The sequence below is a fragment of the Scyliorhinus torazame genome, chromosome 19 (assembly GCF_047496885.1).
Source record: "Scyliorhinus torazame isolate Kashiwa2021f chromosome 19, sScyTor2.1, whole genome shotgun sequence".
Lineage (NCBI taxonomy): Eukaryota > Metazoa > Chordata > Chondrichthyes > Carcharhiniformes > Scyliorhinidae > Scyliorhinus > Scyliorhinus torazame.
This window is the reverse complement of record NC_092725.1, coordinates 104,297,627-104,325,426: the sequence shown is the minus strand read 5'-3', so window position 1 is coordinate 104,325,426 and position 27,800 is coordinate 104,297,627. Positions and strand designations below refer to the sequence as shown.

Below are 27,800 nucleotides of genomic sequence, written 5' to 3'. Positions count from 1 at the left end.
CCCCCTTTTTTAATATTGGTATATCTCGAAGCCGGTTCGAACTGGGCCGAAGGTTCCATTCCTAACGGTCGGCTCTCGGTGTGTGAGAGAAACAGAGAGGGGGAGGGGGTGCTGGAGGTGGTTGGGAAATGAGCTCGGCCAGTTACGCATTTTTTTTTAAAAAAGCGGGCTCTGGTAAACGAAGGGAGTAAACTGCAGCCGGCGTACGGCTGTTTCCGAAGGGCGGAACTAATGTTGGTGACGCGGGGAGGGGGACGTTTGTAAGTGAAGCACATTCCCTCTCCCTGCACGGCCGGGAGGTTAAAGCGCTGGGAGGAAAGGCGGGGGTGGTAAGTGTCGACAAGGGGCTGTCTCTCCATTCCGGCTGATTGGTGACTGGGAATTCGGAAGAAACTTGTGCATCAAGAGAGTGATGAGGATGTGGAACTGGCTACCAGACGAGGTGAATGGTAGAGTTAGACTTGAGGGGAAGCTAGACAAGCAAATTAGGTAAAAGGGCCTGAAAATGCAACGAGCATTAGATTAGTGTTTCCCAAACCTTTCCAGCCACTAACCCTGTTGACCTTCAAAGAGGAACCCCGAAGAAACATTCTTATTGTGTTGAAGAGCCAATCCACCAATAAAGATTGTTTCCGTGCAATAGGTACAAGCATATAAAAAAAAGTAATTTATAGAAGTCTTCTATTTCTTATGTTAACTATAATTTAAAAGTAATTTTATTAAATGTATTTGGGTCGTACCCTTTTGTCATTTTGAATTGGATGTGTTGCTGCTCCTTTGGTTCAAATAGGAAGAATGCTGCTGGATCTTCATGTTGGGCACACTCATCGCATAGAATCATAGAATTTACAGTGCAGAAGGAGGCCATTTGGCCCATCGAGTCGGCACCGGCCCTTGGAAAGAGCACCTTACCTAAGCCCCCACCCTATCCCAGTAGCCCTACCCAACCGAACCCAACCTCTTTTGGACACTATGGGCAATTTAGCATGGCCAATCCACCTAACCTGCACATGAGCACCCGGAGGAAACCCAAACAGACATGGGGATGAAGTAAAAACTCTACACAGACAGTCACCCGAGACTGGAATTGAACCCAGGTCCCTGGAGCTGCGAGGCAGCAGTGCTAACCACTGTGTCACCTTGCTGCCCCCATTAGTCCTTTCACCCCATCTCACCATATTTTAACTCTGACCCTATCCTCCGCTATCTCTCTAACTTCTTGTCCTCACTAAAGATGGAAGCGATGGTTGCATAGTGGTAATGTCACTAGTCTAGTACCTAAACATGATATGGAGATGCCAGTGTTGGACTGGGGAGAGCACAGTAAGAAGTCTTACAACACCAATAGGTGTTTCGAATCACTAGCTTTTGGAGCACAGCTCCTTCCTCAGGTGAATGAAGAGGTGGGTTCCAGAAACATATACATAGACAAAGTCAAAGAAGATGATACTTTGAATGCGAGTCTTTGCAGGTAATTAAGTCATTACAGGTCCAGACAGAGCAACTGGAGAGAGGGATAATCACAGGTTAAAGAGGTGTGAATTGTCTCAGTCCAGGACAGTTGGTAGGATTTCGCAAGCCCAGGCCAGATGGTGGGGGGGGGGGGTGAATATAGTGCAACATGAATCCAAGGTCCCGGTTGAGGCCGTACTCATGTGTGCGGAACTTGGCTATAACTTTCTGCTCGACGATTCTGCATTGTCACGCATCCTGAAGGCCGGAGCGGACCTTCTTTGCAGCCTGCAACACGTCATCGATGAAGACGACCATCTCACCAAGGTCATCCCACCATCCCCAGTACTTGCCTTCAAACAACTGCACAACCTCAAACAGACCATTATTTGCAGCAAACTACCCAGCCTTCAGAACAGCGACCACGACACCACAGAACCCTGTCCAAGGCAATCTCTTCAAGACGTGCTATATCATCGACATGGGTACCACCATTACACGTGAGAACACCAGGTACGTGGTACCTACTCGGGCGACTTGGCCAACGTTGTCTACCTCATAGGCTGCAGGAAAGGATGTCCCGAAGCGTGGTACATTGGCGAGACCATGCAGACGTCGTGACAACGGATGAACGGACATCGCGCAACAATTGTCAGGCAGAAATGTTCCCTTTCAGTCGGGGAACACTTCAGCAGTCAAGGGCAGTCAGCCTCTGATCTTCGGGTAAGCGTTCTCCAACACCGAATCACCGAGCAGAAACTTCTAGCCAAGTTCCACACACATTAGTATGGCCTCAACCGGGACCTTGGATTCATGTTGCATTACGTTCACTCCCCACCATCTGGCCTCGGCATGCAAAATCCTACCAACTGTTGCGGCTTGAGACAATTCACACCCCTTTAACCTATGATTATCCCTCTCTCCAGTTGTTCCATCAGGACCTGTAAAGACTTAATTACCTGCAAAGATCTAATTCAAAGTATCGTCTTGCTTCTTTGACTTTGTCTATGTATATGTTTCTGGAACCCACCTCTTCATTCACCTGAGGAAAGAGCTGTGCTCCGAAAGCTAGTGATTCGAAACAAACCCATTGAACTTTAACCTGGTGTTGTAAGAATTCTTGCTGTAGTAACTAAACAGCCCAGGCTAATGCTCTGGGGACATGGTATCAAACCCCACCACGGCAGCGCATGCATTCTCTTGCATGCACACTCCTCTCTCAGATATAGAATCCCTACAGTGCAGTAGGAGACTGGAGTCTGCACCAACCCGCTCAAAGGAGCACCCTACCTAGGCCCCCCTATTCTGGTAACCCCACCTATTCTGCACATCCCTGGATACTTAAGGGACAATTTTATCATAACCAATCCACCTAACCTGCAAAGCTTTGGACTGTGGGATGATACAGGAGTACCCGGAGAAAAGCCGTGCAGACACAGTGAGAAAGTGCAAACTTCACACGGTCACCCGAGGCTGGAATTGATCCCGGGTCCCTGGCGCTGAGCAGCAGTGCTAATCACTGTGCCGCCCCGGCACTCCTCTCACATACTCATTCTCATCTCTTTTGCATGCTGTCTCATACACACACTCTTCCCCCACGTAGATTCCGTCACATGCAGTCTCATTTATCGTGCACTTTCAGCTCTTCTCTTCCCCGCCTGGCCTGGCCCGGCCCTCGCAGGCCTCACTCTGCATTACCCTGATGATATAATTGCAGTGGACAAGCTGTTTCCAGCTCGTCCAATCAGAGGCTAGATACTAGAGATGCCAGCCTCTTGAGTGGATGAACTGGAAACAACACAAATTAAAGAAGGAGGTATGAGTGCAGGTTTGTGATGTAGCGGACGGTTACCAGAAAATAAAGGTGAGGGACAGAATGGCTGAATGTCTTTTTGCAACAAGGAATTATAAAAGAGTAGGGAAATTTGACAATAGAACAAATTAAAAAACTTTATCTAAATGCATAAAATATTAAGAACAAAACAAGTTAGCACTGCAAATATAGACAAAAGGATATGATTTGGTTGCGATTACGGAGACGTGGTTACAAGGAGATCAGATCTGGGAATTGAATATCCAAGGGCATTCAGTATTTCGGAAAGTTCGACTGAAAAGAAAAGGAGGTGGTGTAGCTTTGCTGGTGAAGAAAAGGATCAGTGCTGTAGTGAGAAAGAATATATGCACTGGAGATCAAAATGCGGAATCAGTCTGGATAGAAATAATTTAGTAAAGGGAAGAAGTCCCTGGTAGGAGTAATCTATAGGTCCCCAAACAGTAGTTCCGCAACGGGGCACAGTATAAACCAGGAAATACTGGGGCTTGTAACAAAGGTACGGCAATAATCATGGGTGAATAATGTGAACATAATAATAATCGCTTATTGTCACAAGTAGGCTTCAATGAAGTTACTGAAAAGCCCCTAGTTGCCACATTCCGGCGCCTGTTCGGGGAGGCCTTGTTCTGCATTTCAAGCCAGCTGTTTAGCCCACTGTGCTAAACCAGCCCCTATAGACTGGATTAATCAAATTGGTATGGGTAGCCTCGAGTGAGAGTTCATTGAATGTATAAGAGATTGTTTCTTGGAACAATATGTTGTGGAACCAACCAGGGAACAGGCTACTCTGGATTTGGTATTGTGTAAGGAGGGATTAATTGATGACCACATAGTTAAAGATCCTCTGGGGACTAGTGACCATAGTATGATAGAATTCAAAATTCAGTTTGGGGGGGGGGGGGGGGGGGGAGTGGAGTGGAGTCCCACACTAGTGTTCTGGAATTAAACAAAGGTAATTACATAGGAATGAAGACCGATTTGGCCCGAGTAGAATAGGTAGGAAGGCTAAAAGGTAGGACAGCTGATGAGTAGTGGCAGTTGTTTAAGGAGATACTCAATTCCTCAAAACTAAAATATATTCCAGAGAGGAAGAAAGACGGTAAGAGCATTTTATAAAAAAAAAAAAAAAAAATTTTTTTACATCCATGGCTAAGCAAGGAAGTTGAGGACAATATAAAGACAAAAACTGAGGTATACCATGTTGCAAAGGCCAGTGGTAGGCTGGAAGTTTGGGAAACTTTCAAACATAAACAAAGGGTTACAAAAAAAGTAATAAAAAGAGCTCGGGTAAATTGCAAAAGCTAGCGCAAAATATCAAAAAGGATAGTAAAAGCTTCCATAAGTACATAAAAAGGAAGAGAGTCGCTAAAGTGAATGTTGGTTCCTTGGAAGATGAAACCAGAGAGTTAATAGTGGGCAACACAAATGCTAAATCAATATTTTGTCTCAGTTTTCACGGTGGAGGACACAAGTACCATCCCCACAGGAACTGGTAATTCAAAGGTAATAGGGTGGAAATTGGAACAATCAGCATGAATAGGGAATAAGTACTCGACTTCACTATTGGGATTGAAGGGAGACAAGTCCCTTGGGCTGATGGCCTACACCCTAGGGTGTTAAAGGAAGTGGCAGCAACATTGTGGATCGATTAGTTATAATATTCCAAAATTCCCTGGACATAGGAAAAGTTCCAGTGGATTGGAAAAATGCTAATATAATGTCCTTATTCAAAAAGGGACGGAGGCCGAATGTAGGAAATTACAGACCAGTTAATTTAACATCTGTTGTTAGGAAATTGTTAGAATCTATTATTAAGGAAGTAACATTTGGAAAGTCAAAACATAATCCATCAGAGTCAGCATGGTTTTATGAAGGGTAAATCATGTTTGACTAATTTGCTCGAGTTCTTCGAAGATGTATCAAGCCGAGTGGATAATGGGGATCCTGTAGATGTAGTATGTCTGGACTTCCATAAGGCGTTTGATAAGGTGATTATACACAAGATTATATCACATTGGGTTAGGGATAATTTACTAGCTTGAATAGAAGACTGGCTGACGGACAGAAGACAGAGAGTAGGGATAAATGGATCTTTTTCTGGATGGCAAGATGTAACTCGTGGGTGCCACGGGGTTCGGCCCTTGGACCCCAACTATTCACAATTTATATTAATGACTTGGATACAGGAATAGAAGGTTCTATATCTAAATTTGCAGATGACACTAAAATAAGAACTGTATATATGGACATAGATATGTTAGTTGAGTGGACCAACATGTGACAGATGGAGTTTAACATGGATAAGCATGAGGTCATCCATTTTGGTCGGAGAAATGGAAATGCAACTTATTACCTAAATGGGGAGAGATTTTGAGTGTTCCGGAGCAGAGGGATCTGGGTGTCCTCGTGCATGAGTCGGTGAAAACTAGCATACAGGCACAGCAGGCAATAAAGAAAGCAAATGAAATGTTAGCATTAATATCTAAAGGAATAGAGTAGAAAGGTAAGGAAGTGTTGCAACTGTACAAGACATTGGTGAGACCGCACCTGGATTATTGTGCACAGTTTTGGTCTCCTTATTTGAGGAGAGATGTAGTGGCATTGGAGGCAGTTCAGAGGAGGTTCACTAGATTGATTCCAGAGATGAGGAGTTTGTCTTGAAGAGCGTTTGAGCGGTTTAGGCCCATACTCTAGAGTTTAGAAGAATCAGAGGAGATGAAATTGAGATATATAAGATGATAAATGGTGTGGATAAAGTAGACGTGAAGCGGATGAGAGGTCATAATCTCAGGATAAGGGTTAGCAAATTAAAACAGAGATGAGGAGAAACTACTTCCAAAGGGCCATGTGGAATTCGCTACCCCAGAGTGTGGTGCACGCTGGGACAGTGAGTTAATTTAAGGAGGAGTTAGACAAATCTTTAATTAGCAATGGGTTGAAGGGTTATGGAGAACAGGCAGGACAGTGAAGGTGAGGCCATAATGAGATCAGTCATGATTGTATTGAATAGTGGAGCAGGCTTGAGAGACTTAATTGCCTACTCCTGCACCTAGTTCCTATGTTCTTAGAAAACATTATTCTGTCTAATGCCACCTGTTTAGCAGAGGAGCTGTTTAGCACAGGGCTAAATCGCTGGCTTTAAAGGCAGGCCAGCAGCACGGTTCGATTCCCGTAACAGCCTCCCCGAACAGGCGCCGGACTAGGGGCTTTTCACAGTAACTTCATTTGAAGCCTACTTGTGACAACAAGCGATTTTCATTTTCATTTCATTCACCTTCCAGCTCTTGGTCTGTAGCCCTGTAGGTAACAGCACCTCAAGGACAAATCTGATCTTGATTAATAAGGGCATCAAGGATTATGGGGAGAAGGCAGAGGAATGGGGATGGCCTACATGTGACTCCAGATCCACAGCAATGTGGTTGACTCTTAAATGCCCTCAGAGATGGGCAATAAATGCTGGCTCAACCAGTGAAGCCCACATCCCATGAACTAATTAAAAGACTATTAGCCATGATCGAATGGCGGAGCAGACTTGAAAAATGGCCTAATTCTGCTCCTATATCTTATGGTCTTGTGGCCTGGCCTGCTGTGGAACCCCTGCATTAGATGATTGTTTCTATTCCAGTAATGTGTAGGGGTGTGGGGATAAGGCAGGGAAATGGCACTAAACCATGATACTCATTTGGAGCTGGTGCAGACATGATGGACCAAATGATCTGCACTGTAACATTGTTGTGAAAGAGGCTAAAACACAGGAATAAGTCAATGGCACATCACTAATAGCTAGACTAGACTAATAATTGGCAAGGTAACTAGGCTTCACTGTTTAAAAATAAGGCGTCGCCCATTTAAGACAGATGAGGAAAAACCTTTTCTCTGAGGGTTGTGAGTCTTTGGAACTCTTCCTCAAAAGACAGTGGAGGCAAAGACTTTGAATATGTTTACGGCAGAGACAGATAGACCCTTAATAAGTAAGGAGGTGAAAGGATACTGGTGGCAGACAGGAATGTGGAGTTGAGGTTAAAATCAGATCAGCCAAGATCTTAATTGAATGGCACAACAGGCTCCAGGATGAGACAAGTGGCAGTCTGGTTCGGCTGAATGACCTGTTTCTGTGTTGCATGTCTTATGTAATCTTGCCTAACTGTCCCCATATCCCTTAATACCTATGGATAACAGAAATCAATAAATCTCAGATTCATCGATGGAGCATCAATTGTAATTTGTGGAAGATAATGTCAAACCTTTCCCACTCTTTTTGCATGTTGAAGTGTTTCTTAATTGTGCTCCTGAAAAGTATAGCTCTAATTTTTGAATAACGTCCACCTAGTCCCATGCTCAACCAGCAGAAATAGCTTATCTTATGTACATTATCAGCTCCTCTTGATGTCTTGCAAATTTTGACCAAGTTACCTAAATCGTCCAAGTCTTCTAAATTCCAGGGAGTATAATACTAATTTGTGAAATGTCTCCATGTAATTTGATCCTGGGGGGGTCCAAAGTATCAGTCTGGTAAATCAACGCTACATTCCCTGCTTCTTCAGCAACTCAGTCAGATGGTATGTATCCTGCCATTTAATGAGATCATGGCTGATCGATGGCCCATATCCCTTAATATCTTTGCTTAACAAAAATCTATCTATCTCAGATTTAAAATTAACAACTGTTTTAGCTTTAACTGTTGTTTGTGGGAGAGAGTTCCAAACCTCTACCACCCTTTGAAGAAATGCTTCCTGACATCTCTCCTGAAGTGGGGTGTAGCCATAATTTTTAGACTATTCCCCTAGTTTTAGAATCTCTTTAAAAAAAAAAAAATTTTTATTAAAGGTTTTCATAAAATATTAATAACAAAATGAGAAAGAAAAAAGAACCCAACAGGGTTAAGTACAAAACACAATCTAAAAAAGCAACTCCCCAACCCCCCCCCCGTACCTAAATAATAAATTAACATTAACACCCCGACTTAAGACAACAGGTGTATACACCCCCTCAGACCCTACCAGTGTAAATAACATAAACAAAAATAAAGTAAACCCCACCCCCCGTGCTGCTGCTGCCATTGACCAATGTCTATCGTTCTGCCAGAAAGTCTAAGAACGGTTGCCACCGCCTAAAGAACCCTTGTACCGACCCTCTCAAGGCGAATTTCACCCTCTCCAATTTAATGAACCCTGCCATATCGCTGATCCAGGATTCCACGCTCGCTGATCCAGGATTCCACGCTCGCTGATCCAGGATTCCACGCTTAGTTTTAGAATCTCTAACCAGTGGAAAGTTTATCTTTATCTACCCTGTCGTTCCCTGTTAATATTTTGAATACTTCAGAGCACCCCTTCTAAATTCTAATGGAAACAGGCCTCATTTGTGTAATCTCTCATCGTAACTTAACCCCTATAGTTCAGGCATAATTTTTGTAAACCTACGTTGTACGCCCTCCAAGGCCAAAATATCCTTCCTAAGGTGCAGTGTCCAGAACTGCTCACAGTGCTCCAAGTGAGGTCTAACCAAGATTTTGCATAGCTGCAGCGTAACCTCTGTGTCTTTATTCTCCAGTCCTCTAGATATAAAGGCTTGCATTCCATTAGGCTTTTAGACTATTTTCTCCACTTGTTTGTAACATTTTAAGGATCTATGCATCTGAACCCTCAGGTCTCTGGACATAAGGGTGTCACGTGGTGCAGTGGTTAGCACTGGGACTACGGTGCTGAGGACCCGGGTTCGAATCCCGGCCCTGGGTCACTGTCCGTGTGGAGTTTGCACATTCTCCCCATGGCTGCATGGGTTTCAGGTTAGGTAGATGGGCCACGCTAAATTGCCCCTTAATTGGTGGTGGGGGGGTGGGTGGGGGGGGGAATAGGTACTCCTAAATTTTTTGTTAAAAGTCTCTGGACATCCACTGTACCTAACCTCTTTCCATTTAGAAAGTACTCTGCTCTATCCTTTCTTGGTCCAAAATGGATAACCTCATACTTGCTTACATTGAATTCCATCTGCCACAATTTTGCCCATTCAGCTACTAGTAACTCAGTCTGGTGTATACGAGAGTTAAAGAGTTGCCCTTTCCTCCCTGTAGAATTTACAATACAGGGATGGGTTGCATGGTCCAATCACCCTCCATGGCCATGCTCTTTGCTCTTAATTAACCAAAACTATTGCAGGTACTACAGACACTCATCAGGTCAGAGAAGCTTTGTGGAAAGAATAAGCAAGTTAACACAAATCTATAAACAAAATGCTCAATGTTCAGGAAGTTACAGGCAGCTAATGGAAATTAATTGGCTGAGGTTGGGGAACATGCTATTTGAATTCCAGTTCACTTGTTCATCACACCTACCCAAATAATAGAATTTTCTATATTCATAATGTTCTAACAAATGTTTTATGCAAGAGTCTCAACTTAACTTTTAGAAAAGAAATCTAAAATGAAAGAAATGCAGCTATTTCTTGTCCTGTTTTCCTAATTGTAAGATTGCTTTGCATCTACCTAAAGGGTGAGTCATGCAGCTGCCAATCTAGAAAAATTTCCAGCTGTAATCTCAGTTACCCCCCTGATATATCAGTCCCCCACAGGAACATGCAACTAAGTGCTCATAAACAAACAGGTTGAGATCGCAGCTAAGTGTATTCATGCTTCAGACATTAATATCCCTGGAGATCTTAAGAATTAGGAGTAGACCTGCACCTAATTCGTATGTATGACCCCTCGTGTGCGCTTTGCCATTCAACAATATCACTTATGGCTGTGCATCTACCACAACTCTACTTTGCTGCTCAATCTCCACATCTCTTGATTCCTTTAAGAATCCGAAATCTATTCATAAAGTCGTAAGTATCCAACAACTGAGCAATCACAACCCTGTTGGATGGAGAATTCCAAAGATACCTAGCCCTGTGAATGAAGAGTATAAAGAAAATAGTACATGCTTTTGCTTTGCACATAATCTGTATGGTTCTGAAGTTTGTTCCCCTATGTATGCTTGGGCCCAATCCTATAGCTACAAGTTTTATTTTAAGATAGAATTACATCAGGTGAAGTTTTCATTTTTTTCATTCTTTCATGGTATGTGAGCATCACTGGCAAGGCAACTCATTTGTTGCCTATTCTTAATTGCCCTCAAAGATGATGGTGAGCTGCCTTCTTGAACTGCTGCAGTCCATGTGGCAACGTACAGTGCTGTTAGGAAAGGGATGCAATTTTGTAGCTTAAAATGTATAATGTGTTATAATATACAATCCACAAATCTAGTTGAATTGTACTTTAGGAAATTACCAAATTATCTATTAAAAGTTTAGTTATTGGCTCTTATATTCTCACTTGAGGATTTGTTCAATCAAAATTGTATGTCAAATGCAGATTCTTATGTAGTCATGCTTGACTTACGTTGGCCAACTTTACCCTTTTAAGAGGAAACAATTGACACTTGTAGAAAAACTTACTGAATATGTTTTGTTATCAGCCATCATATCACAAAGAAAACTATGTAGTTCATATGACTTTAAAATTAATCTAGAAAAACATGTGGGAAAATTGATAAAAGAACAAAGAAAATTACAGCACAGGAACAGGCCAGTCGGCCCTCCCAGCCTGCGCCGATCCAGAACCTTTATCTAAACCTGTTGCCTATTTTCCAAGGATCTACTTCCCTCTGTTCCCCGCCCGTTCATATATCTGTCTAGATGCATCTTAAATGATGCTATCGTCCCTGCCTCTACCACCTCCGCTGGCAAAGCGTTCCAGGCACCCACCACCCTCTGCGTAAAAAACTTTCCACGCACATCTCCCTTAAACTTTCCCCCTCTCACCTTGAAATCGTGACCCCTTGTAATTGACACCCCCACTCTTGGAAAAAGCTTGTTGCTATCCACCCTGTCCATACCTCTCATAATTTTGTAGACCTCAATCAGGTCCCCCCTCAATCTCCGTCTTTCCAACGAAAATAATCCTAATTTACTCAACCTTTCTTCATAGCTAGCACTCTCCATACCAGGCAACATCCTGGTGAATCTCCTCTGCACTCTCTCTAAAGCATCCACATCCTTCTGGTAATGCGACGACCAGAACTGCACGCAGTATTCCGAATGTGGCCTAACCAAAATCCTATACAACTGTAACATGACCTGCCGACTCTTGTACTCAATACCCCGTCCAATGAAGGCAAGCGTGCTGTATGCCTTCTTGACCACTCTATCGTCCTGCGTTGCCACCTTCAGGGTACAATGGACCTGACCTCCCAGATCTCTCTGTACATCAATTTTCCCCAGGACTCTTCCATTGACCGTATAGTCCGCTCTTGAATTGGATCTTACAAAATGCATCCACCTTGCATTTGCCTGGATTGAACTCTATCTGCCATTTCACTGCCCAACTCTCCAATCTATCTATATTTTGCTGTATTCTCTGACAGTCCCCCTCGCTATCTGCAACTCCACCAATCTTAGTATCATCTGCAAACTTGCTAATCAGACCACCTATACCTTCGTCCAGATCATTTATGTATATCACAAACACCAGTGGTCCGAGCACAGATCCCTGTGGAACACCACTAGTCACCCTTCTCCATTTTGAGACACTCCCTTCCACCACTACTCTCTGTCTCCTGTTGCCCAGCCAGTTCTTTATCCATCTAGCTAGTACACCCTGAACCCCATGCAACTTCACTTTTTCCATCAACCTACCATGGGACACTTTATCAAACGCCTTACTGAAGTCCATGAATATGACATCTACAGCCCTTCCCTCATCAATTAACTTTGTCACTTCCTCAAAGAATTCTATTAGGTTTGTAAGACATGACCTTCCCTGCACAAAACCATGCTGCCTAGCATTGATAAATCTATTCTCTTCCAAATGTGAATAGATCCTATCCCTCAGTATCTTCTCCAACAGTTTGCCTACCACTGGCGTCAAGCTCACAGGTCTATAATTCCCAGGATTATCCCTGCTACCCTTCTTAAACAAAGGGACAACATTAACAATTCTCCAGTCCTCCAGGACCTCACCCGTGTTCATCGATGCTGCAAAGATATCTGTTAGGGCCCCAGCTATTTCGTCCCTTGCTTCCCTCAGTAACCTGGAATAGTTCCCATCCGGACCTGGGGACTTATCCACCTTAATGCCATTTAGAATACCCAAAACTTCCCCCTTCCTTATGCCGACTTGACCTAGAGTATTTAAACATCCATCCCTAACCTCAACATCCGTCATGTCCCTCTCCTTGGTGAATACCAATGCAAAGTACTCATTAAGAATCTCACCCATTTCCTTTGACTCCACGCATAAATTCCCTCTTTTGTCTTTGAGTGGGCCAATCCTTTTTCTGGTTACCCTCTTGCTCCTTATATACGAATAAAAGGCTTTGGTATTTTCCTTAACCCTGTTAGCCAAAGATATTTCATGACCCCCTTTTAGCCCTCTTTATTGCGCGTTTATGATTTGTCCTACTTTCCCCGATATTCCTCCAAAGCTTCATCAGTTTTAAGTTGCCTAGATCTTGTGTGCTTCCTTTTTCATTTTAGCTAGTCTCACAATTCCACCCGTCATCCATGGTTCCCTAATCTTGCCATTTCTATCCCTCATTTTCACAGTGACATGTCTGTCCTGCAGTCTAATCAACCTTTCCTTAAAAGGCTCCCACATTTCAAATGGGGATTTACCCTTAAACAGCTGCTCCCAATCCACATTCACTAGCTCCTGCCGAATTTTGTTATACTTGGCCTTTCCCCAATTTAGCACTCTTCCTTTAGGACCACTCTCGTCTTTGTCCATGAGTATTCTAAAATTTATGGAATTGTGATCGCTATTCCCAAAGTAATCACCGACTGAAACTTCAACCACCTGACCGGGATCATTCCCCAATTCCAGGTACAATTAGGCCCCTTCCCGAGTTGGACTATTTACATACTGCTCTAAAAAACTCTCCTGGATGCTCCTTACAAATTCTGCTCCATCTATGCCTCCAACACTACACGAGTCCCATTCAATGTTGGGGAAGTTAAAATCTCCCATCACGACCACCCTATTGCTCCTACGTTTTTCTATAATCTGTCTACATATTTGTACCTCTACTTCACGCTCGCTTTTGGGAGGCCTGTAGTAAAGTCCCAACAATGTTACTGCACCCTTCCTATTTCTTAGCTCTACCCATATTGCCTCAGTGCTTGAATCCTCCATAGTGCCCTCCTTAATCACAGCTGTGATATCATCTCTGACCAATAATGCAACTCCTCCACCCCTTTTACCTCCCCCTCTATCCCTCCTGAAGCATCTATACCCTGGGATATTTAGTTGCTAATCTTGCCCTTCCCTCAACCAAGTCTCAGCAATACCAATAACATCATATTCCCAGGTACTAATCCAAGCTCCAAGTTCATCTGCCTTACCTGCTACACTTCACGCATTAAAACAAATGCACCTCAGACCACCTGTCCCTTTGTGTTCATCATCTCTTCCCTGACTACTCTTCCCCCTTCGTGACAATGAATTTATTATCTATCACAATGAGTTTATTATCTAAAAGGATCTGCAGATAGTTAGTTGAAGTGGAATGGAGGCGTATGAATATAGACTAGTTGGACTGAATGGTCTATTTCTGATCTGTTCTGTAATTCAAAAATGCAATCTGAATCAGTTCAGCTGTTTGCACAATACAGTATCATTTTGGTACAGTGAAAAATCTTAGATTTTAGAACCTAAACCATAATGTGTCATCTCGTGAAGGGGATCTTGGACATCATATTAGAAATAATGTATTTGAAGCAGAAATTGCTGAAACGCATTTTGGATTTTGACTTTTTTTAGAGTAGGATCAAGAGAGTGAATATTTAACTTAAGAATAATCTTTGATAAATATTGTCATGTGAGAGTATCTTTAAGAAATGGGTATTTATAAATGGGTGTGTATATAAATACCTGTAGTGAGAGTACCTTTAAGAAATGGGTGTTTACTACTGCAGTGATGTCAGAGTGAGTGGAGCTGGGCTGTCTGTCAGCTTTTTACTTTTGTTTTAGGCTATTTGCTGCAGGGCGTGTTTTAGTTTCGTTTTCAGTGTTGGAGCTGAAGCCAGACCAGGCAGGTGTACTGCTGTTCTCTCTGCTATCAAAAGACTATCTCTTGATCATTTGGTGAATTCAGAATTATAAATGTTTTCAGTAGTGACTTTAACCTGATGTGCTTCTGATAAAGGTTTTTCTTTAAGTCGTATGTATGTTAAAAAGGAAAGCGTAAAGGTTTACTTAGTGTTGTAGTCTTTGGGGGTTGTATTTGAATTAATGGTTGCTAAGATGGTCACTATGTTTTAAAAAAGGTTAACTTCAGTTCATAGAATAAACATTGTTTTGCTTTAAAAAATACTTCTCCATTTCTGCTGTACCACACCTGTAGAATGGGCTGTGTGCTCCCCATACCACAATCTAGTAAAAGTTGTAGGTCAGGTGAACGCCATGATACTTTGGGGTTCTCTAAACCCTGGCCCATAACAAATTGGGGGCTCGTCCAGGATAAAAGTCTTATCTATTGGATTGGCTTAGTGAACTTAAAGACAGTGAGGGGTGATCATATTGTGGTTGCTCTTTAGGTGTGGTATTCTAGTTTAAGTGGGGAGTGTGTTGTGGACAATGGCTCTTTCAGAGGCTCTGAAGTTTGGACAGAGACTAAAAGCAGACTGTTAGATTTGGCAAAAACATTGCAGTTAACATTACCTGACAAAATGCGAAACGATGAGGTAATTATGGCGGTGGCTAAGCATTTAAAGTTGCCTGAGATACAGTTTGACTCATTGGAAATGGCAAAAATTCAGTTACAACTTAAACAAATGGAACATGAGAAAGAATTAAAGCAGCTTGAATACGAGAGGAAAGAGAAAGGGAGATACAGATCAGGGAAAAAGATAAAGAGAGAGAGTTTGAACTTCAGAAAATGGCCATGAAACATGTCAGTTAAAATTGGCAGGCATAAAAGGAAATGTACTATTGGATGATAGTGATGAGGATAGTGAGAAAGAGCGTCATAGTCAAAGGCTTGGTGGGGATCTATTTAAATATGTCCAAGCATTGCCAAGGTTTGACGAGCAGGAGGTAGAAGCCTTTTTCATTTCATTTGAGAAGGTAGCTAAACAAATGAAATGGCCACTGGACATGTGGGTATTACTGATTCAAACAAAGCTGGTAGGTAGGGCTAGTGAAGTGTTTGCATCACTACCGGAGGAGGTATCTGGGACGTATGAGGAGGTGAAAAAAATCCATCTTAGGTGCATATGAACTAGTGCCTGAAGGCTACACACAAAGGTTTAGAAATTTAAGGAAAGAATGTGGTCAAACATACATGGAATTTGAAAGGACCAAACAGAGTAATTTTGATAGACTCTCAGAGAAATTATATTTTTGGAGGAGTTTAAAAATTCAATTCCTGATGTAGTGAGAACTCATGTGGAAGAACAGAGGGTTAGAACTGTGAGATTGGCAGCAGGAATGGCAGATGATTATGAATTAGTTCATAAATCAAAGCTTGGTTTCCGACCTCAGTTTAAGCCTGTGAGGGATAGAAACTACAGTCATGAGAAATACTCAAGTGGTAAAGGTAAAGGTGATCTGATGTGAGATAATAAGGAGAGTGTACCTCAGATTAAATAAGAAATCCAAGAGGGTGGAAGAGACATGAAAAGTTTTAAATGTTTTCACACTAATAAACTAGGCCATGTAAAGTCACAGTGTTGGTGGTTGAAGAAAAGCACTGGGAAGGCTGATGTGGTAAAACAGGATAAGACAGTAGAGTTTGTTAAAGTGGTAACGGAAAGCCCAAGTGAAGCGAAGGAGGTGCAAATGATTGTACAGCCTAATCAAGAGATGATTGATAAGAAGGTGCCAGATCTCTTTAAAGAATTTACTTGTGTGTATAAAGTTTACTCGTGTATCAGGAGGAGCAGGTAAATAAGTCACAATTTTAAGAGATACGGGAGCTAATTAATCTTTAATGGTAAGAGACGAGGAGTTATGTAGTTTGGGAAGAATGTTGCCAGAAAAGGTGGTAATATGTGGAATTCATGGTGAGAGGAGTAGTGTTCAATTATATACGGTAAGGTTGGAAAGTCCAGTGAAGAGTGGTGAAGTGGTAGTAGGAGTAATAGAGAAACTATCTTGTCCAGGAATACAGTTTATCTTGGGGAATGATATAGCTGGATCGCAGGTGGGAGTGATGCCTACTGTGGTTGATAAGCCAGTGGAAAATCAGACAACCGAAGTGTTGAAGGACGAATATCCTGGGATTTTTCCGGATTGTAACAAGGTCGCAAAGTCACAGGTTAAGATAAGAGGTGAAATCAAAGAGTTAAGATGAGATTGAAGTGCAATTATCAGAATCGATTTTTGATCAGATGGCTGAAAAAGAAGAACAGGTGGAGGATGTGGCGGATATTTTTAGTTCAGGAAAATTGGCTGACTTACAACAAAAAGATATAGAAATAAAATGGATGTTACACGGAAGAGGAATCTAAGTGTATACCAGAGTGTTGATGAGAAAATGGAGACCTTTACATATGCAGGCGGATGAAAAGTGGACAGAAGTTCATCAAGTAGTATTGCCAGTAGGGCATAGAAAGGAGGTGTTACGAGTTGCACATGAGGTACCAGTGGGAGATCATTTGGGAATAAGGAAAACTCAAGCTAAAATCCAAAAACATTTTTATTGGCCTGGACTACATAAAGATGTAGTTAAATTTTGTCAATCATGTCACGCATGTCAAATGATAGGGAAACCTCAAGCAGTGATAAAACCAGCACGCTTAATACCCATTCCAGCATTTGAGGAGCCTTTTACAAGAGTCCTAATTGATTGCATAGGACCGCTTCCTAAAACAAAAAGTGGGAATCAATATCTTTTGACGATAATGGATCTGTCTACTAGGTTTCCAGAGGCCATTCCAGTACGTAATATTACAGCTAAAAAGATTGTGGAGGAGTTACTTAAATTCTTTACTAGATATGGACTACCCACAGAAATACAATCGGATCAAGGATCGAAGATCGAATTTTACCTCAAGGTTATTCAAAGAACTTATGGATAGCTTAGGAATAAAACAATTTAAATCAAATGGGTGCCATCCAGAATCGCAGGGAGGGTTAGAAAGATGGCGTCAGACATTAAAGACAATGTTAAGGGCTTATTGTCACGATTATCCAGAGGATTGGGATAAAGGAATTCCGTTCATACTGTTTGCAATTAAGGATGCACTTAATGAGTCAACCAAATTCAGTCCTTTTGAACTAATTTTTGGTCATTGTGTAAGAGGACCACTTAAATTGATTAAGGAAAAATTGGTGAGTGAGAAATCGGAAATTACATTATTGGTTTACGTGTCAAATTTTAGGGAACGATTAAATAGAGCAGGTGAATTGGCTAGACAACATTTAAAAGTTGCACAAAATGTGATGAAACGGGTAGCGGACAAGAAATCCAAAGTTCGTAGTTTTGCCAGTGGAGATAAAGTTTTAGTGTTGTTACCAGTGGTAGGTGAGCCTTTAAAAGCTAGGTTTTGTGGACCTTATCAGATGGAAAGGAAATTAAGTGAGGTGAATTATGTGGTAAAAACAGCAGATAGAAGGAAAACTCACCGAGCTAGTCATGTGAATATGCTTAAAAGGTACTTTGAAAGGGAAGGAGAGTAAAAGGAGGAGGTTTTAATGATTCTAACTCAAAGTGACGAACCAAATCCAGATGACTGTGAACTTGAGATACCTCAAATTAAATTGAAAAATGAGGATGATCTTAAAAATTGGGATAAATTGTTGAGTTACCTTTCAGAGGAAAAACGAGTTATGGGCATATTTGTGGAGGTAAATTGGGAAGTACTAAAATGGCTATACATGATGTAGATGTGGGAAATGCTGATCCAATCAAACAACATCCATACAGACTTAACCCTTTAAAATTGGCACAGGTTAACAAAGAGATTGAGAGTAGGCTTAAAAATGGCATAATTGAAGTGGGTTGCAGCCAATGGGACTCACCCGTAGTGATGGTACCTAAACCAGACGGTACCCAACGGTTGTGTGTGGACTATAGAAAGGTTAATGCAGTTACAAGAACGGACTCTTATCCTATCCTACGTTTGGAGGATTGCATTGAGAAAGTGGGACAATCGGCTTTTATTTCCAAACTGGATTTACTTAAAGGTTACTGGCAGGTACCTTTATCCGAAAAGGGCGAAGGAGATTTCAGCTTTTGTGACTCCAGATGGTATATCCCAATTCAAAGTTATGCCATTTGGCGTGAAAAATGCCCCAGCCACATTTCAACGGTTAACTAACAAAGTTGTTTCAAGATTACCCAATTGTGCGGTATACATCGACGATCTGGTAATTTTCAGCCAGACATGGAAAGAACTTTAAAACATCTGATGGAGTTACTCGATCGACTTCAAGATGCCAGTTTGGTGGTAAACCTAGCCAAAAGTGAATTTTGAAAAGCCCAAGTCACTTTCCTTGAGGAGTTTCCGATACCCTCAAGAAGGGAAATAATGCGATTTCTTGGGATGAGTGGATTTAATCGAACATTTGTGCAAAGGTTTTGTAGCGTGATTGCTCCACTGATGGACTTGCTGAAGAAACGTCGAAAATTTTTGTGTTTTAGTTTTGTTTTCAGTGTTGGAGCTGAAGCCAGACCAAGCAGGTCTCTCTGCCATCAAAAGACTATCTCTTGATCATTTGGTGAATTCAGAATTATAAATGTTTTCAGTAGTGACTTTAACCTGATGTGCTTCTGATAAAGATTTTGTTTTTAAGTCGTATGGATGTTAAAAAGGAAAGTTTAAATGTTTACTTAGTGTTGTAGTCTTTGGGAATTGTATTTGAATTAATGGTTGCTAAGATGTTCACTATGTTTTAAAAAGGTTAACTTGAGTTCATAGAATAAACATTGTTTTGCTTTAAAAAAGACTTCTCCATTTCTGCTGTACCACACCTGGAGAGTGGGCCGTGTGCTCCCCATACCACAATCTAGTAAAAGTTGTGGGTCAGGTGAACTCCATGATATACTTTGGGGTTCTCTAAACCCTGGCCCATAACAATATCTATGAGTAAACAAGGACATTTAGTTATGGTTCATTGGCTATGAAAAAGCATTCAGTTGAGTTTATCATCAAATGCTGATGTTACAGAAATGTTACATTGACAGTAAAGGTGTGATTTATTCCGAGCCTATCTTGGAACCAAATAATGACCATCAGACTGGAAGATGGATGATCAGGTATGTTTCAAGTGAAGGACGTAGTATGACAAATCTGTGTACTGTTACCAAAATTATTCAATCGATACACAGAACAAATATTAATTGAATAAAATTTCCTTTCAGGGCTAAAAAATGGAGCCAGGTGTTATGTTCTTGATTTATATTACAAGAACACTTGTAACTAAAGCTATAAATGATTTATTAATATTAACTGTGGGTAAACTATACACAAAACAACAGATGAATAACAGTAAGATCAAGCACAAGCAACCTCTCTCCAGCTTCTTCCAGCCAGTCTTAGGTCAGCTGACTCTAACATTCACTTATATACGAGTGAGACTCCTAGTGGCCAGTCGGTAAATTACAACACAACCATGATATCACTACAGCAAGAACCTAATAAACTTGTGGTACGCTGACAACACAGCATTAATTGCAGAATCAGAAACGGCCACACAAAATATCATAGATAAGTAACAATTTGAAGTTGAGAACATGGATGAACACCAAAAAGACAAAAACAATGGGAGACAGAAGGAATACATTAGAAATAATGAGTGAAGATTGAAGTGAATAATGTTATCCTCGAACAAATAGATAAGTTTGATTATTTAGGACAAGTGAAAACAGAAGATGGTAGATACGATGTTGAAGTCAGTAATTGCCCAAAGACGAGGAAATGGGTTAACAAAAAAAACTCATAAGCTACCACGGTCTATCTACTTTCCTGTATGTTTCATAAATTTGGACAATAGGGTCTGTGGAAGAAAATAGAGGCCTTTAAAACGTGGATGCTCAGACATATGCTTAAAATTCCAGATACAGACCATAAAATAAAGTAGGTGCTTGAAATTGCAAGAACAAAAACTCTGACATCCAGAAGAGAAAATGTCAGTATTTTGGCCATTTGATCAGAGCTGGAAAACTAGATTTCTCTTTTTTAAAATTTTTTATAAATTTAGAGTGCCCAATTCTTTTCCTTTTTCAATTAAGGGGCTATTTAGCATGGCCAATTCACCTACATCTTTTTGGGTTGTGGGGGTGTGACCCACGCAGACACGGAGAGATCTCTGCTAAAGGGCAAAGTTGAGGGCAGCAAAAAGGGATGTTGAACTAGGCATCATGGGTTGACTGATGTCAAAAAATGGTTCTAGATGAACTGCAGTGATGTGAGGATGGCGCAAGAAAGGCAAGCGTGAAATAGCAAGACAATAGATCTGGTAGGGGTAGCTGCAAGCAGCTGTGGGAAGATCTTAAATATGTTTCACTGTATCCAAATTAATTTCTTTAGTCAGAATATTCAGTTTCAGAAATCTTGCCAGATCACTTTTACAATGCAAATTGTTAACCATTAACCACTTTAGTGATTGATCATTGCAGTTGTTTTCATTAAATATTTAATGATGTCCAATGTTTGTTTTACAGTCAATGAATTAGGAGACAATTTTAGCAAATAGAAATGCCAGCAGGGGTGTCCTGGCCTCGTTATCTGAAGATGCTGGGATCAAGCATTTTAGCAATGTTTGCAGGAGCAGAAGTAGTACACAGGTACTACAGACCAGATTTGGTGAGTGAGAAGTCTTGTACGTTTAGTTTGCCTCCTTAATCCTCGCTATTGATGTCCCCTTGCTGGGAAGGGGTAAGTTGGTAACATGATCATCATCAAGTCCTGGGGTGGAACTTGAATCCAGAGCTTCTGGCTCAGAGGCAGGGACACTATCCATTGTGCCATAATACCACGATGAAGCTTGTAACCATAAACTAAAGCAGTAATGGACAATTTTTTACATACAATTTAGTGCAGAAGGAGGCCCATCGAGTCTGCACCGGCCCTTGGAAAGAGCACCCCACTTAAGTGCACACTTCTAACCTATCCCGTAACCTACCTTTTGTGGACCCTAAGGGCAATTTAGCATGGCCAATCCACCAAAGCTGCACATCTTTGGACTGTGGGAAGAAACCGGAGCACCCGGAGGGAACCCATGCATACACAGACAGAAAGTGCAGACTCCGCTCATACAGTGACCCAAGCCGGGAATCGAACCTAGGGCCCTGAAGCGATGAAGCAACTGTGCTAACCACGGTGTTACCGTGCTGCCCTAGACAAACTAGACTAGTGAGTGACTCTCCATCTCAGTTGCAAGATTGAAATCGGGCTTGTTCACTAACCATCATCCCATGAATAAAATTAAATACATTTAATACAATAGAACTATCAACTTCAAATGATAAATACTAAATAAATATTTGCACTTCGAACACAGGGAGCGCACAGCTCACAATCAATGTCATGTGTAATCAGCATGCGCTTCACTTGCCTTTGCATATCACTTCAATAACACTAGTAAGAAAAAGATTGTGGGTAGATATTAGCAAGCAATCCTGTCATGAGCAACAGTCAACAAACTGTCTTGTGGGCTGCACTCAGAACTCGGATGGGCCACATGTGGCCTACCACTGAACTATTTAGTGTCAAGTTATATTACTATGAGTCAAATAACTTAATTTTGAACTTCCCTGTTTAAAGACTAACGGTATGAATCCAATTTTGTTTTCTTTTAGAGTATACCTGAAATTCCACCTAAACCTGGCGAGCTTAAAACAGAACTGCTGGGTCTGAAAAGCAAAGTGCAAACTCATAATTCTGAAAAACATTGACAAAGTGGCATAGAAGGATCATGTTCTTCATAAAGTATACTGGACAGCTATGATTCAACTTATGTTTGTTTAAATATAGATGACATTAGACCTATATTTTAAAAGATGTGGGCATGATGTTCTGCATTCTCAACAGGTTTTTTTTTCTATATTTACTTTCAAAGTCTTTACTGGGCTGTTAAACTGAATGAAGATTGGTGATGCATGAACCATTTCTAGAGGTAAAAAGGCTAATTAAACTGGTATAATTCTTCCACTGCTAATGACTAACTGTAGGAAAGCAGAACCTTACACCCATCTCCCATTTATTTTCCTTGTGTTGGAAATAAAAATGAAACAAGCACTTTTAAATACCATAGGTTTCGGTCTTTGACCTAATGTAGGCCTGCCAAATGTATTAAGTGCAAATAGAGGTGGTTCATACATCTTTCCAAGACTAACTTGATATTGGAATGAGAAATTGTTTTTCCTCGCAGTGTACAATGATGAAGGAAAATACCTCAGTGAAACAACTCCAATGGCTTGTCCATTTAAACAAATGGTGAAGGATGCTATTTTCATTTGAAATATGGCTTATCTAAGATCTCCACATGTTTTGATCGGATAATTAGTGAAAGTGTTACAAATAAATTGAAGTAAATTTGTGAACATGTTTATTTCAGATGTTGAGTCACTACTAGGTCTTGTTTTGTAGTCAACATACCCAATTGTGGCACCTACTGGACATCAATTGTCATAGTTCAAGAGATCTAGGACTTGCTCAACTATTGTAATAATGAATGACTCAAAGAACAAAACAGCACAGGAACAGGCCCTTCGGTCCTCCAAGCCTATTCCGATCACGTGTCCTATCTAGACCAACCGCCTGTGTCCTTCTATACCCCGTCTGTTCATGTGCCTATCCAGATAAGTCTTAAAGATCGCAAATGTATCTGCCTCAACCACCTCGCTTGACAGTGCATTCCAGGCCACCACCACCCTGTGTAAAAAAAACTTCCACTGAACCTTTCCCCCCTCACCTTGAACTTGTGCCCCCTTGTAATTGTCATTTCCACCTTGAGGAAAAAGCCTCCAACTGTTCACCCTATCTATACCCCTAATAATTTTATAAACTTCTATCAGGTCACCCCTCAGCCTCCGTCTCTCCAAGGAGAACAATCCCATTTTATTCAATCTCACCTCATAGCTAATACCTTCCATAAAAGGCAACATCCTGGTAAACTTTTTCTGTACTCTCTCCAAAGTTTCCATGTCCTTCTGGTAGTGCGGTGACCAGAATTGGACACTAACATAATTTTCAAGCTTTTATACTCTGTACCTCGTCCTATGAAGGCAAGCATGCCATATGCTTTCTTTACCACCATTTCCACCTGTGCTGCCACTGAAGGATCTGTGGACCTGGACTCTGCAAATAGCTGTCTCAGCAGAGCAGCCAGCTCAATAAAGTTGTCACCCTGGCTTACACCAGCTTAACTCAGGTGCCTAATGGCTCAATTGAGTTGGTTTTGACCCCGTAACATCACTACTGTGCATTCCCATTTATTGTTTAAAGAATTTAGACAATAATCAAAATCTAAAGAACCTAGAATCGAAGTTAAACAATTAAAAATCTGCTATAAAATCATCTGAGCTGAAACCCCACCTTGGCAACTCTAGTTGAAATTAGTTTAAAACTAACACTAAGACCATTCTAAAAATAAATAATCAAAGGGCAGAAGGGGGGGGGAAAGAATAAATACAATAGCAATCACTAAGTTAGGTAAACTAATAGGGCTAAAGGCTGTTACGTCCCCTGGATATTAAAGTAAGTAGCTAGAGATAGTGGGTACAGAGGTAGTAATCTTCCAAGAATCTGAAAAAGTCCCAGAGGACCAGAAAACTGCTAAATTAACACCTTTATTTGAAAGTGAGTCATAAAGCAAATAACTATAGGCCAGTTAGCTTAACTTCTGTCATTGAGAAAGTGTTGAGTTCATTATAAAGGATGTAATCGCAGAGCATTGAGAGACATAATATAAACCAGTCAGTATGGCTTCATTCAAGGGAAATTATAATTCTTTGAGGCGGTAATGAGCAAGATAAATGATGGGGAACCATCCATAAAGTATTAAGGTGCCACACTAAAGGTTACATAAGAGCCCATGATGCTGGGACATGGATAAGAGGATTGGCTAACCGAGTTGGGAAAACAGGCATCAGGCATCGTCAGGATGGTAACCTCTCAAAAAAGGGAAAACAAAACAGCCTGCACAGTTGTTGGGAGTATGTTTCCCGGTGTTTATTTGCTCCAACCTGTTTTGATACATAAAATACATTTTTTTTTAAAGATGGTAACCTCTAATGGATTGCCACAGGGATCCAGTCTAGGGCCACAATTTATAATATATACACACACTAATGACTTGAGACTAGGGCAGTGAATGCACTGTTGCCAAGTTTGTGGATGACACAAAAATAGGTGGGAAGGCTAGTGACGAGGATGCCACTGAGTACAGTGGACTATATGGTCAGGTTAGGCAAGTGGGCAAAAACTTGACAGATGGAATATAATGTAGGAAAATGTGAAGTTGTGCACTTCAGTAGGAATAAAGGAGCTGAATATTTAAATCGGGAAAGACTGCAGCAGAGGGACTTGCTGGATGGGAGGGAGAGTTCTCATGCATAAATCACAAAGCTGGCTGCAGGCTCAGCAGGTAATTGGGAAGTCAGAATGTTGGCCTATATTTCAAAAGGGAATGGAGTATAAAAATAGGAAGTCCTGCCAACTATACTAGTTAGACCACACTTGGAATTTTTTTGTCCAAGACAAGCTATACCGGCATTGGAGACAGTCCAGAAGGTTCACTAGGTTGATCCTGGGTATGGAGGGATTGAGAGGTTGAGTAGATTGGGCATGTACTCAGTGACCATGGTGGCTTAACAGGGTAGATGCTGAGAGGATATTACCTCTTGCAGCAGAATCTAGGACCAGCAGGCATAATCTGAGTAAGGGGTTGCCTTATTTAAGGCAGAGAGGTCATTCGGAGGGTAACAAATCGATGGAATTCTTTGCTGTAGTGGCTGGGTCATTATGTTCTAGACGGATAGTTATTTCATTATTTAGGGAATTGGGGGTTATGTGGATAAGGCAGGAAAGTTGAGTTGGGGAATATACCATAGCAGCCATGATCTCATTGAATGGTGGAACAGACACGATGGGCTGAGTAGCCTACTTCTGCTCCTACATCTATGGTCTGATCTAGTTCTTGAGTCAGTATAATTTTTACAGCAAAGAAAAAAAAACCCAGAACATTAAGCCCAGTTGTAATCACAGGGGCAGATTTACGGTAACTGAAAAACATTCGTTTCCTAATGACAATTGTGATCAGGGTGGTGTTGAATTGAATAGGATAAACACGAAGGATAAAAGGAGGGAGAGCTCAGTTTGGCCCAAAAAGCCAGCACACTCGGTGGCGAAATCCTCATCCCAACAATTAGAGATTTTAGTGGCAAGGTTATAATCCTACTGATGTGATATTGAATAGCATAGAAGTTAGTGCAAAGACTTCCGGGTGCGGCGATGACCAGCTAAGTCGCACGTTTCGGCACCTCCCGTTTTAACGGACTTTTGGGGTCTTATCGGGAGCCCCAACGGCAATTTCGAAGGCTAAACCCACTGTGAGGCGACATAGAAGGGAGTCCCCCCGGATGTGAATGGACAGAAGAGATAATAGTGGCCAGATTGCAGAGGATCCTCTGGAGCAGTGGCAAAGAAGGGAAGTGAGAAGCAAGATGGCGGTGGAGGGAGGCCAGTTGGTATGGGGCCTGGAACAGCAGGAGTTCCTCCGGCGATGTGTGGAGGAGCTCAAGAAGGAGGTGCTGGCGCCGATGCTGCAGGCGATTGAGGGGTTAAAGGAGGCGCAGAAGACCCAAGAGATGGAGCTCCGTGGAGTGAAGGCAAAAGCTGCCGAAAATGAGGACGAGATACAGGGCTTGGTGGTAAAGACGGAGACGCACGAGGCACTGCATAAGAGGTGTATGGAGAGACTGGAAGCCCTGGAAAATAGCTCGAGGAGGAAGAACTTAAGAATCTTGGGTCTTCCCGAAGGGGCAGAGGGAGCCGACGTTGGGGCGTATGTGAGCACGATGCTTCATACCTTAATGGGAGCTGAGGCCCCAACGGGCCCCCTGGAAGTGGAGGGAGCGTATCGAGTCCTCGTGAGAAGCCAAAGGCAGGAGAAATACCTCGAGCAATAGTGGTGAGGTTCCACCGCTACAAGGACAGATGGTCCTGAGATGGGCGAAAAAGACACGGAGCAGCAGGTGGGAGAACGCGGTGATCCGCGTGTATCAGGATTGGAGTGCGGAGGTGGCGAGAAGGAGGGCGAGTTTCAATTGGGCCAAGGCGGTGCTCCACAAGAGGAAGGTGAAGTTCAGAATGTTGCAGCCGGCAAGACTGTGGGTTACATACCAGGGTAAACACCACTACTTCGAGACGGCAGAAGAGGCGTGGACATTTATTGAAGAGGAGAAGTTGGACTAGATTGGAGAAAGAGTGTTTGAAATGAAGTAGTGAGGTGGTGGTAAGGGACTGTGAATCAGATGGGGGAAAATGTTCTTTCCCCTCGAAGGGGGGGGACACGAAGAAATGTGGACGCCGGTGGGGAAGGGGAGGGGGAAGGAGAGAGGGAGCTGCGCCATCAGGGGCGGGGCCGAGAAGGAAGCGCGGGCTTTGTTCCCGCGCTATGGAAATTGTGGCGGGAAAAGTGGCGCAGGAAGGAGGGGGCCTCACATAATGGGAGGCTAAGGATAAACGGGGGAAGCCAAGGTCAGCCAGAGTTTGCTGACTTCCGGAAGCAATATGGGGGGAGCAACTAAGCTAGAGAGGGATCTAGCGGGGGGTGGGGGGGGTTAACTGGGTTGCTGCTGCTAAGGGGAAGGGGGAGCTGTTACGGGATGGGATGATCGGGACGGGAGGGCGCCGTCGGGGGGATAAGCGGGTGCGTGGGAACCGGGTGAGGAGCTGGTCTAAAAAAGGGGATGGCTAGTCGACGAGGGGGGGGGGGTGGGTAAAGAGCCCCCCAACCCGGTTGATCACGTGGAACGTGAGAGGGTTGAATGAGCCGATTAAGAGGGCAAGGGTACTTGCGCACCTAAAGAAGCTAAAGGCAGATGTGGTCATGCTTCAGGAGACGCACCTGAAACTGGTGGATCAGGTCAGATTAAGAAAAGGATGGGTGGGACAGGTATTCCACTCGGGCTTGGATGCGAAAAATAGAGGGGTGGCAATACTGGTGGGGAAACGGGTATTGTTTGAGGCGAAGACCATAGTGGCGGACAGTGGGGGTAGATAAGTGATGGTGAGTGGCAGATTGCAAGGTGAAGCGGTGGTGCTGGTGAATGTATATGCCCCGAACTGGGATGACGTGAACTTTATGAAGCGTATGTTGGGGCGCATCCCGGACCTGGAGATGGGAAAGTTGGTAATGGGGGGGGACTTCAACACGGTGCTGGATCCAGGGCTGGACCGGTCCAGATCTAGGACCGGGAGGAGGCCGGCAGCGGCCAAGGTGCTTAAGGGCTTTATGGAACAGATGGGAGGATTGGATCCCTGGAGATTTACTAGGCCAAGGAGTAAAGAGTTTTCCTTCTTCTCC

At 42.5% G+C, this 27,800-nt stretch overlaps 1 protein-coding gene across 4 annotated transcripts; it reads left to right on the top strand.

The window, feature by feature from the left end:
- Positions 1-75: 75 nt before the first annotated feature.
- On the top strand, positions 76-22,812 carry uqcc6 (ubiquinol-cytochrome c reductase complex assembly factor 6). 4 transcript variants are annotated; one of them, XM_072484978.1, is made up of 3 exons: positions 76-663; positions 20,932-21,073; positions 22,069-22,812. In XM_072484978.1, exons 2-3 carry the CDS (start codon positions 20,966-20,968, stop codon positions 22,162-22,164), a joined length of 204 nt encoding a protein of 67 aa, XP_072341079.1. In that variant the 5' UTR covers positions 76-663; positions 20,932-20,965; the 3' UTR covers positions 22,165-22,812. The 4 variants fall into 4 exon arrangements, with proteins under 4 accessions (XP_072341079.1, XP_072341080.1, XP_072341078.1 ...); XM_072484979.1 differs by having other exon boundaries at positions 78-329; XM_072484977.1 differs by having other exon boundaries at positions 81-643.
- Positions 22,813-27,800: the final 4,988 nt, after the last annotated feature.